Source organism: Triticum aestivum, chromosome 5D (assembly GCF_018294505.1).
Source record: "Triticum aestivum cultivar Chinese Spring chromosome 5D, IWGSC CS RefSeq v2.1, whole genome shotgun sequence".
NCBI classification, from domain to species: Eukaryota; Viridiplantae; Streptophyta; class Magnoliopsida; order Poales; family Poaceae; genus Triticum; species Triticum aestivum.
In genome coordinates this window covers 335,798,307-335,810,351 of record NC_057808.1, presented here as the reverse complement: position 1 = coordinate 335,810,351, position 12,045 = coordinate 335,798,307, and the positions used below count along the sequence as shown (strand labels likewise).

General features: G+C 54.1%; 1 protein-coding gene across 1 annotated transcript; it reads left to right on the top strand.

Moving 5' to 3' along the window:
• Window positions 1-3,864: 3,864 nt before the first annotated feature.
• Window positions 3,865-11,028, top strand: LOC123121572 (probable indole-3-pyruvate monooxygenase YUCCA11). Its single transcript, XM_044541592.1, has 4 exons — window positions 3,865-4,578; window positions 8,070-8,303; window positions 10,046-10,168; window positions 10,621-11,028. Exons 1-4 carry the CDS (start codon window positions 3,922-3,924, stop codon window positions 10,801-10,803), a joined length of 1,197 nt encoding a protein of 398 aa, XP_044397527.1. The 5' UTR covers window positions 3,865-3,921; the 3' UTR covers window positions 10,804-11,028.
• Window positions 11,029-12,045: the final 1,017 nt, after the last annotated feature.

The window sequence follows — 12,045 nt, the reverse complement described above, 5'->3', positions numbered from 1 at the left end:
ATTTGTTTAAAATTATTTTAAAATGTATGCAGATAGTTTTGGATGACTGGCTTCCGCATCTGTGCCCGCGGACTGGTCCCTTTGTCCGCAGACGAATGTTTGCGGGTGGTTTGGAGGTAAGGGCATCTCCACCGCAGACCCTCAAACCCCCCCACATACGTGTGGACCACGCGGTCCACACGTGTTGTGCCATCTACCGCAGGCCTGTATCGGTCAGCTGGACGGTCCGGTCGTACTTTTTCCCGCAAACCGGAGAAAAAAAGGGAGCCTTTGCGGGCGTCCGGGCCACTGCCACGCTCACGTCTGGCCGCCCCGGCCGACCAAAAAAACCGTCCCTCGTCTGCGTGCGCTTTTCACCCGGCGCTAGCTCCCCACGTTCGTGCCGCTGGAGAGCGGTCGCTCCGTATTGACGCCGATGCAGAATGGATGCAACCACTCACTAGCGTTGGCATTGAAGCGGCGAGCCAGCCGAGAGAGAGAGAGAGAGTTGCCCGCCACACACCTAGCTGAACACCCCTTCTCGTCACATTCATACAGCAGAGACTGCTCGCCTTTCTCCATTAAACGCATGCGCGTGTGGAGAAATCTACTCCGGCCACACGTCCGTTGGCGAGCCACCTGCCATTAAACACAACACTGGTTGGCTCCGACCATCCCCCCCCCCCCCCGACGCTATTTAAATGATGCCAGAAGTCGGGCAAAAAATGCACCGCACTCTACTCACATCTCCTCCTTGCACCATTTTTACCACAATCCCTATGGCATCCGGCGAGCAAGAAGACGAGTTCTCTGGCATAAAAGTCGGCTAGGTGGCCCGTCAAGCCGGCCGGATAAGAGCCAGGCAACTCTCCGATCCAACCCCATCCATGCTCCAGGCCGCTGCAGGCCAGCTCGCGAAGGCAGAAGCTCCAATCCGGCGCGTTGTGGACTGCGGCAACACAAGCTCCATGGCTGTCGTGGACGACACCGTGTCGCACCGCACCTCCCGTGAGCCATCTGTCGTCAACGTTTGCATAATTGCACACTGCCGATGGAGAAAGAAGCCGGCTCCGCGGGGATCGACGAGGCAGCGTCCAGCACGTCCGCGCCCGCCACCATCATCGAGGAGAAGTAGAACATGAGAGGCCGCCGCCGCTTGGGTCCCATAAAGGCCACCGCCGAGGTGACGCCGGCGTACACAACCGGTGTCTCGCTCGGTCGCAGGTCACCTTCAGCCCTTCCCCTTCGGCTGAAGCACATCCCAGCGGTTCCACTCCGGTGAGTGACGCTGCCGAACATGGGGAAGCGAGCCACCCTTTGCGCTGAAGCATATACCTCTGGGGGCTCACGACAGTCGGATGGGCGGGTTGCCTAACATGGGGAATACAATGGAGATCCGATGCGACTGGCCGTAGACTAGTCAAGGGTATCCATGTCGTGGCAATGGATATCCGTTGGTGCCGCCCGTAGACTAGTTTTACCTTAGTCCGGTGTAGTTTTTAGTTACAAAAATGTTTGAAATGTAATGGATTTTGTCGTGTTTATATGAAAATCTGTCGTGTTTGCATGAATTTCGTCTGGTTAGTTCAAAAGTGGTTTGAATGTATGCGGGCAGTGTTGAATGGTCGCCTCGCGTATCAGTGTTGGCGGACTGATCCCCTGTCCATGGACAGATGCCACAGCAAATTTAGAGCATCTCCAGCCGTTGGCCCCCACGGGGAGCCTAAAATCGCCGCCTAGGGGTGAGCAGGCGCAAAAAATGGCCGCCCGCCCTAGGGCCGCCCCAGGCGCGTTCAAAAAAGGCAAATATATAGCAAATTTTGGCAAAGTTCGGCGAAGTTCAGCATATATTACATAATAGTCGCGGATTTTTATTACATAATATATCTAATCTAAGAAAGAAATTGGGTGAACGCGGAGTAGTCGCCGTCGTCGCCGCCATCTTAGCCGCCGTCGTCGTCATCGGACTTTTCCTCCTTGACACGGGCGTCCCTGCTGGACCCCTGCCCGGTGACGCCATGGCGGACTGGTGGCGGTGGCGGTGCGTCCTCGTCATCACTGTCGTCGATGACGACGACTCCTCCTTCGTCGCGGCCCCGGCGGCGCTCCGCGAAGCGCGGCGCACTGGCGCTCCCTCGCCATCTTCAGGGAGTCCGCGCGCGCCCATTCCAGGGTCGCGTCGTCGTCGAGCTCGACGTCGCCGCCGTGCTCCGTCTTCACCGCGAGGTGGCCTGGCTCCGTCTTCACCGGCGCGAGCCCCGGCTCCGTCTTGGGCTTGACGAAGCGCGAAGGAGCCGAAGAGGAGGCGCCCCGGCCGCCCTCGTTGATGACGATGCCGGTGCTGCGAGTGCGCCGGCCGAGCGGCCTCTCCGCCGCGGGCTCGGCCTTGACGCCGAGCAGCGCCGGAGAGCCGGAGGAGTGCGAAGAAGAGCGTGATGAGGAGGAAGAAGAGGAGGAGTCGAACCTCCTGGGCAACCATTGCCCGTCGCGTCGGCGCTGAGCCGTGGCCGTGGCGGCCGCCCTCGCCGGGGGGTATGCCAACGACGGGTCGTTGCCGCCCTGGAGGTACGTCAGAACGCCCTCGAGGGTGCGGCCGGGGACACCCCACCACAGGTGGCGTCCCTCGCTGTTCTTCAGGCCGGCCACCACCGGCGCGCCGTTGGTAGACGCCATCCTCTGCTGCTGCCGGTGCTGGAAGTACGCTGTCCATGCCGCTTGGTTGTCGGCGGCGTACTGGGGAGGGCGAGCTGGTCGTCGGTAAGGGAGGCGCGCACGACCTCTACCTCCTCGGCGAAGTAGGAGGGGTGCGCCACGGCGTCGGGCAACGGGGGAATGGGCACTCCCCCGTTGCTAAGCCTCCACCCCGTCGGCCCGGCGCGCATGTCCGGCGCCGCCGGGATGTTCGCCTGGAACAGGAGCCAAGACTCCTCTTCGCGGAGCGAGCGGCGGCCGAAGCCGTTGGCCGCCGCCTCATCTCCGGGGAAACTCTCGGCCATCGAGAGAGGGAGGGCTCGACGGCGGCGCACGGGAGAGGGAGAGCTCGGCGGCTAGGGCTGGTGCGGCCGGAGGCGAGTGAGGCCACCGGCTTATATAGCCGCGCCGCGCCCGTGTGTACGCGTGCGAGGGAGGGGAGGCGTCGGCGCGTCGCCCCGTGACGCGCCGCCCGTGAGAAATCAATGGCAAGGCTGACCGGCGGCAGCCTTGCCATTGATTCCCGCGGGAAACCGAGGCGTTGGGGGAAGACGAGGCGCGGTGTCGCTGACGCGGCGGGCCCGCAGCTCTTTCGTGCCAAAACTGCTAGACCCGGCGCCCCCGAGCGCCCCAGCGCGCCGGGTTCGGCCTGGGTCCGCCGGCGCTGATTTCGGCCCAGACGGTGAAAATCGGGCTCCTGGGGCGTGACTGGGCCGATTTTTCGGCGCCGGCGCGAAAAAATCGCTTGCGGAGGTCTTTCTGAGGCGCGGCTGGAGATGCTCTTACAGGTCAACATCGGAAATGCCCTAACTTTGAGGTATAATTTCATCCACCGATCAATGGCCTTCGAATCTTCGGGTCTTTCTACGAAAGAAGAGGACAGCAGGACTGCTGCATGCCAACTGACAACTGACGGCTGCCATTGTAGCCATTCCATTTCTCCTTTTGTAGAGGAGCTGTATCCATTACATAGAGGACACTCCATGCACGTAGAGGACCCGTGACCACGGCCTGTCTAGTAGTAGTATTTGCTTAGCAGATGCCCAGCGTTACGTGGGCCCCGGCACCGCCGCGAGGACCCTTCCACGGCACTCCACCATTGCTTGCAGCTGCCGTGACACGCGTCCACCAACCCACCCCGCCTCCTATAAAGCCCCCAAAAAACCCATTGCTTAGCTTCTACTCCTCGCCGCCCTACGTCCCCCCTTCTCTCCTCCTCTGTCACCCCGGCGTGAACCCCGAGGGACGCCAATGGCGCACGCGTCGGAGGGGGAGAAACCACGGGAGGAGGAGCAGCAGCACGAGGAGGAGGTGATCATCGTCGGGGCCGGCCCGTCGGGGCTGGCGGCCGCCGCGTGCCTGTCCCTGCGCGGGGTGCGGAGCCTCGTCCTGGAGCGCGACGACTGCGTGGGGTCGCTGTGGCGGAACCGCACCTACGACCGCATCCGCCTCCACCTCGCCAAGCAGTACTCGGCGCTGCCGCACGCGCCGCACGGCCCCGCGGCGCCGACCTACCTCCCGCGCGACGACTTCGTGCGCTACCTCGACGACTACGCGACCCGCTTCGGCGTCCGCGTGCGGCTCCGCCGCGAGGTCCGCGAGGCCCGCTTCGACGAGGCGCGGGGCGCGTGGCTCGTCGAGGCCGTCGACCACGCCACGGGGCTGGTGGAGCGGTACGCCGCGAGGCACCTGGTGGCCGCCACCGGGGAGAACGACGAGAAGGTGCTGCCGGAGGTGCCCGGGCTGGACGGCTTCCCCGGGAAGGTGATGCACGCCTGCGAGTACCGGACGGGCAAGGGGATGGAGGGGAATGCGGTGCTCGTCGTCGGGTCCGGCAACTCCGGCATGGAGATCGCCTACGACCTCGCCGAGGCCGGCGCCGCCACCTCCATCATCGTCCGCAGCGAGGTCAGTTACTTGCCAAGTAGCAGCAGTATGTTTAACGTTTCTTAATTAAGGGCCCACAGTGAGGCCAGTTGCTTTTAATGTTTCTTACTCAAGGTATGTGCAGTGTTTCTTACTTATAGTAGTATGCTTAATGTTTCTTACTCTCGGTGTGCATGGCTGCATGCGTGGTTCGCTCCGTTTATAGAGTACTTAACATCTCCAACAGGCGCCGAACGCGCCGCGCGCAAAAAACTGCTTTGTCGCGTGTCCATCGCTTAGTTAGACGCGGGGCGCGGCGCTGGTTTCAGCAGCCGCGCTAAAATGCAGCGCGCGCCGTTTCAGCAGCGCGCAAAAAATGCAGCGCGCGTGACTCACCGGGGCATTGCATATATGGCATTTTGAACACAAAATGAAGTTGAAACATTCAAAATGCAATGAACATGACATATAAAATTTCACGCAAACAAGTTGATGAAGAAAAGTTCATGCCCACAAGTTTAAAATCATGCCTACAAGTTCATCCAAGCAAGTTCAAAATGCAAATCAAGTTCAATACACAAATGAAAGACACATCATTCCTCGTCCTCGTCCTCATCTTCGGAAGACGATTCTTCCGCCTCCGGAGATGAATCTTCCTCCCTCTCCTCATCGCGCACCGCATCACGTGAAGCTCCGACGGTGTTGGCAAGATCTTCAACGGCATCTTCATGGAAATGTGTGCGAGGAGGCACATCGAAAGACATTCCGCCCATGGCGGCCGGAGGTGCACCCATGCCTCCCATGAGAGAAGCAAAACTCATGCCTCCCATGGTGGCCATAGCGTCGGGGGGTGCTCCAAAGCCAGCAATGCCTCCCATTGCACCCGCCACGGTACCTCCGAAGCCACCCATGCCACCCATGGCGCCGAGGCCACCCATGCCACCCATGGCACCCATGGCGCCGAGGCCATCGCCGCCTTGTTTTTCTTCGCCGATGTCTTGCCCTTCTTTGGCCGCGCCGCATTGGGGAGCTTTGAGGAGGCGGCGGCGGCTCGGGCCGGCGCCGGCGCGACGCCACCGGCCCCCGAGGTCATCCGCAACGGCATGAAGAGGCCGCGCGCGAGGCCGATGGTCGGAGGAGCTCCGGCGGAGGCGAGGCCAACGCCACCCGGGCTAGGGTTTGCGGCGGCGGCGGCGGCGGCGGTGGAGGGGTCGCGGCTATAGAATGGGGTGAGCGGGGTGCCGGCGCGCGCGGGGCGTAGGAGGCGGAGAAGAGAGAGTGCAGCGCGAGCGCTCGAGTGTGCCGCGCGCGAAAGCGGGCGCCCCAAATACACCGCGCGAGATAGCGAATCCGACCGCACGCCCAACACCTTATACCGCGCGCGCGGTTATTGCGCGCCTGCTGGAGCCACCCGCCGGGTTGCGCGCGCGCTAAACTGGCTAAATTTGCGGCGCAGCGCTTGTTTAGCGCGCCTGTTAGAGATGCTCTAAGGTCTGTTTGGTAGTAGTACCAAAATTTTGCTAACGACATTTGCGATGGTAAAACTTGCCAGAAAATAACAACTTTTTAGGAGATTGGCAAAAGAATTTGGTACTTAGTATCTAAATCAGTTACTAGCCAGTATTTTACATCAAGCCATGCCTGCTGGCGGCTCACGCACGCGTGCCGGGCCCACGAGTCATAGGGCGACGAGCTCTAAGTTGGCGCTCCCGGTGTGCATGGCTGCGTGCGTGGTTCGCTCCGTTTTGCATGTAGGGGTTGAGCTGTACCGCGCGCTCCACGGCCGTTGGACGGCTCCGAATGATCGATCATGTTTGTGCATGCATGCGTGCATGGTCTTATTTCTGCTCTATTTTGTCAAGATGGGAATGGGCCGGGTCGGCCCGTTGGGTCACTGACCCAACCCAAGAAGTCGAGGCCAATGGGCCAAGTAGGTCAGCCTTCAAATGATATACGGGTCAATGGAGCCGGCACCGTGCGACCCGATGGGTCTGACGGGTCGACCCAGTTGCTATACACTACTTTTTTATACACTATATAATAGCTGCTGGCCGCCCGTGTATTGATATGCGAAGCTAACCAAAGTGGATCCATTCGGTTGCAGACGTTCCTGTATAAGAAGCAGGCAGATATACACGTTGATTGATTATTACGTGAACTAGTACATGCATGCAGTAGCGAAGCAACCAGCCTCTTGTTCGTCTCGCTCAGCGTCGAGGATCGCCGTCCCAGTCGCCGTCGACCTCGCCATCCCCAGCTTGCTATCCCATTGGCCTTCCTGGTCTTTAGAATGTGCTCACTCGATTCATGAATTTTTTATCTTAATCTTGGGTCGGCCTCATATACTCAATGGGTTGAGGGGCCATAATTTTTTGATAAAATAGGTCGACCCATGGCCTCATATATTGACCTTGGGGCCACGGGGCCGGGTCCAAGGCCAGGGCCGGGTCGGCCTCATATACCCAATGGGTTGAACGTAGTATTTTGTACGTACGTCACGACCTAGCAGATCGGGCGCTGTGCTCGTTCTGAACTTCTGAACCGTCGTTGCTACCACTGCAGCAACCATTCGGTTGTTCTCAAATCAGAGTAGTACTCTATGTAGTTAACATCGCAACAGTTTGGTCAGTGTGCCCTCCCCCGTCCAAGAACCTTCGGATTTTTCTAAGAAAGAAGGCGACACTAGGACTGCTGCCAGCCTGCCACCGTACCCACTCGACCCACACTGCATGCACGTAGAGCCCATAAGCTAGCTCCTCCCTCCGTTCCTAAATATTTGTCTTTCTAGAGGTTTCAAATGATGACTACATACGGAACAAAATGAGTGAATCTACACTCTAAAATATGTCTATATACATCCATATGTGGTGACCATTTGAAATCTCTAGAAAGACAAATATTTAGGAACGGAGGGAGTAATATATTGTACTACCCTATATGTAGTTTCTGACGTTTGATCCTTGGATCCATGTACCTGTACTGTTCCGACACATAGCCTGATCGACCGGATCGATGCCAACAAATCGCTGCAGGAGCAGCACAAGATTATTCAATGCCGCAACGGAGCCAGTCGATCTGCAGGATAATTAACGACAGATATCATTCTCACACACGCACGCGGGTCACGGTTGGTAGGCACTAATATTCGGCACTGCGTAATGAGCAACCGCAATCGGTGACAAATTGATGAATGGCAACATAGGATCCTGCTGTCTCGCTTGTGGTCAACAGGCCGCTTAATTAGCAGATGACTAAGTCCTGTCTCTGTCGCTTATATAGGTCAAATAGTAAAGACAACTTGCAAATAGCAAACCACTCATTCACGTGCGTGATAAAAATACTTGGTTAGGTTAACCCGATCGGTGTATATATGGCCTTTTGTATTTCCAGTGATGGACCATGTGATGTGATGCAATTGCAACCAGTAAAGACCATTGTCGTTTTGTCCGCAGCCAGCTAAATAATTGGCTGCAATGCGCTGCAGCGGTCGTGTGAATTGATTAACTATTTGTTGTTACTGTGGCTGCATGCAGCTTCACCTTGTGACCAAGGAGATCTGGAACGTGGCGATGACGCTATACAGGTACCTGCCGCTGTGGCTGATCGACAGGATCGTGCTCTTCATGTGCAGCGTCGTGTTCGGGGACACCTCCCGCTACGGCCTCCGCCGGCCCGCCATCGGACCCTTCTCCATGAAGATCCACACCCCGGCCTACCCTGTTGTTGACGTCGGGACCTACGCCAAGATCAAGACCGGCGAGATCCAGGTCAGTGAAAATTAATGGATGTTGGATTTTATCTTTTTTGTTTGAAAATCAGGTTGAAATGCTTATTGTGATACATACAATCATTTTTATTAAAGTCGATGGAAGCGATGAACTCAAAGTCATCAACAAACAGATTACATAATATAGATGGCTACAAGAGGGAAATACGCACGTGAACATAGTTAGACGCGCACACACATAAATATTAAAAATTTAAAAATACTAGAGAAAAAACTAAAATTTCTAAAATTTTGGGTATCAAACTTGGTCCACCCTGTACGCACGTGTGAAATTTCATGAAGTAATTACACCCGTGGTACTTTTAGCGTAGAAAATATAATCAAGACGTTATCATTCATGCAAACAGTGTTTTTGAATATAGCTTTGATTTTTTTTCCTTTCATTTTTGCTCATAATACCATGAATGTCAATACAAAATCTGATGCAGAAATAACATGTGAATAATTAACATGCATTAATTTATGATGTGGCAGCGTTGCATTCATAGAGTAATGAAAAGAATATAATTTATTACTCGCATGCATAACTTGTTTATGTGATATGGTTGCATGGCTAGAAACATAGATAGTGGGTTATAGATATTTAGGATTTTTTTTTTGCAAAACACAGATATTTAGGAATTGAAAACATAGGATACAGGATCCCCTCTTTTTTTCTCAACCGAAACAATTTAGGAACTTAAAACTTTTCTGGTCAACAAGACCTTATAACCACAATGTGTAGAGAAATATTTTTGATTTTTGGTGCAATTTCAATGCTTAAAATAATATAGCTTTATTGAACATAAAATCTGAAATCTTTTCTTTCTTTCTTTTTTACGAGAAAACTTCCTATCTATTCATCTTCAATCATGATAGTACAACGAACAATAGAAATAATAAAACTTACATCCAAATCCGTAGATCACCTAGCGACGAATACAAACACTGAATCAAGCCGAAGGCGCGCCTCCGTCATTGCCTTTCCCTCGTCGGAGCCGGGCAAAACTTGTTGTAGTAGACAGTAGGGAAGTGCTAAGGCCCCATAGGACCAGCGCAGCAGAACAACAACCGCCGCCGATGAAGAGTAGCATATATCAAAAGGATTCAATCCGAAACACATGAACGTAGACGAACTACGACCAAATCTGAGCAAATCCACCAAGGACAGATTTGCCGGAGACACACCTCCACACACCCACCCATGATGCTAGACACCATCGGGACGGGGGCTAGGCGGGGAGAACTTTATTCCATCTTCAGGAAGCCACCGCCGTCTCGTCTTCCTAGTAGGACACAAACCCTAACAAAACGCGAAGAAACAAGTGAAAACAGAGCCATCACGTCGGCAAGGGCCGAGATCCACCGTGCCGCCATGGCTCTAAGGCCACCGGAGATGAGGCGGACCGACGGCGGTGCCGGCGAGAGGCAGGGAACCCTAGACTTTTCTTGGGGAGGAGGCAGCCCGCTTCGTGTCAACTGAAATCTTTTCTATACGCGGAAGTTCTGTTGTGTTTTTGGAATTTTTTGCGAGGAATTCTAGGTTTTTTTTTATTTGGAAAAGTTTCAAGTTTACATATCGTTTTGTTTATAAACCTTGATGCAAAAAAAATGGATGGTCTATAACTCTAGATAGAGGCACACCTGCTGCGGATTTAGAAAGCCTACCATCTTAACTTCAAGCTGAACGGGTAAAGGATTATAAATTGCATGCTTAATTCAAGGGGATGTGAACACGTGCAGGTCCTGCCGGCGATGAAGACTGTGGACGGGAACGTCGTGGAGTTCGCCGACGGCAAGCGGTACCCATTCGATGCCATCGTCTTCGCCACCGGCTACCGGAGCACAACCAAAAAGTGGCTCAAGGTAAGTTTATTACGTCCATTGCAGACGCATCTGTCCATGCATCCAGCTCATGCTGCCACATGCCCACGTGTGTATAGAACACCAATGCACGCACGTCCTCTGCACCAGCTTGGCCGCACAGGGATCGGTACATCATGATTCATAATTGGTACATTTTGTTGATAAAAAACAAGAGAAGAGGTTCGTGCATGCATGTCCCTTTGGAGACGAGAGACGAGACTTTGGCAAGAAGCAAAACCCAGCTCGGTTCCTGGTCTCGTCTTTCCGGAACATGCGCGCGTGCGTTCATGTACCGTTCGTGCTACGCATGCTGAAAGTGCACGCCTGAAAATAGACATGCCGATCTGTACTATTACTATATATGCATATGCACAATGTGGGGATTCGGGACGCAAACTCGCTGATAATCCGGCCGGCCTTTTCACCTCTGTATTTTGCTTTTGTTCTCTCAGAGTGACGATGGGCTGATCGGCGAGGACGGGATGGCGCGGCGGAGCTTCCCGGAGCACTGGAAGGGGGAGAACGGCCTCTACTGCGCGGGGATGGTGAGGAGGGGCCTCTACGGGAGCTGCGAGGACGCCGAGTCCATCGCCGAGGACATCAGCAACAAGAAGACGAAGCCACATCAAGCCTGACCATGATCATCGTGAGAAGAGCAATAATACCTTCTGGAGTCGCACAGCGATGGGTGTGTTGTGATTATATGTCAAGACTTAAATAATCTGGAAAAGTAGCCGTAGCTTATCTGTGATTACCGGGGAAACTATTGCCTGTTCGTTGCCTTGTCTTTGCACAGTCCGGCCGGGACCAGTGCAGGTTAATAATTTCCAGATGCGATCTGCAGACCGATCCATGCGCGACTCGCACTGACTGTACTCTGACTATGTAGCACTGTTATTCTTTTTGCGGGTTAACTATGTAGCAATGTACCGGGCCAATGTTCGGTTTTTTTTTTCCGGGGGAATGTTTGGTTTATAATCCGTCGTCCATTTGTTGTGTTTGAAAATACGTAAGACTTTCTAGTGTTCCTTTGGTCGGGCAAATACTTGCACATACGTTTTGGTGGAATAGGGAGGAAGTGGACGAAAGTGTAATTGTGAGCTCGAGCGAACAGTAAATTCCTGAAAAATATTTTAAAAATAGAAAGTTCTGATTATTTTGGCAAGAAACATTGATGTTTTTTCTACACGTGTGCAAACTTTCGCGGCGGTGGAGGTATGGGCAAAAAAAATCGATGCTACAAAATGCTTCCACAAACATTCTTTTTGGAGCATCCATTTTGTTTTTTCTTCACACACACCTCACGGATGTGTTTCCATCATGAAAATATGCACGGATAGAAAGAACATCAATGTTTCTTGTACAAAAAATCAGTTTTAAAAAAAAAAACTATTCTTTTGGAGTTTACTGTTCACCCAAGCTCATGTCAGCTCGAGCTAAGAAAGTCCATGTATGGAAGTGGAGCGGTACAGTGGAAGTGTGGGAGGCGAAAAGGCACCATTCCCCGTCTCTCCATAACTACCCCAACCCCCACCCTTTGCCTGCTCCGAGCTCTTTCTCCTCTCTTGATAGCGGTTGTCCCATCCCTTGCTCCCTCTTCTCGGCTCTCGCTGTGAATCCAATGCTAATTCATGCAATCGGTGTAGATCTCCATTCCATCCGGATTGCGATGACGGAGTGGGAAGCGCGTACGGCGAAGATCGCGAGCGGGATCCTCTGAAGTTGGCGGGGCTCCATGAGATCAGTTTGTGGTTCACGAACTTGCGGGAGATGTGGAAGAAGGCACTGGATATCTCAAGGGAGGTGAACATGGAGGAGGAGAAGTGGCTATTTGGCAAAAGGGCGTTGTTCCCCGATCGAGCCCATGCTCTGGGTCA

What these genes read in the sequence shown, in the direction of transcription:
- LOC123121572 (XM_044541592.1), top strand. Translation starts at nt 3,922, where the DNA reads ATGGCGCACGCGTCGGAGGGGGAGAAACCACGGGAGGAGGAGCAGCAG. An exon ending in CCATCATCGTCCGCAGCGAG is followed by an intron (nt 4,579 to 8,069) that starts GTCAGTTACTTG and finishes GGCTGCATGCAG; the next exon opens with CTTCACCTTGTGACCAAGGA. An exon ending in CAACCAAAAAGTGGCTCAAG is followed by an intron (nt 10,169 to 10,620) that starts GTAAGTTTATTA and finishes TTGTTCTCTCAG; the next exon opens with AGTGACGATGGGCTGATCGG.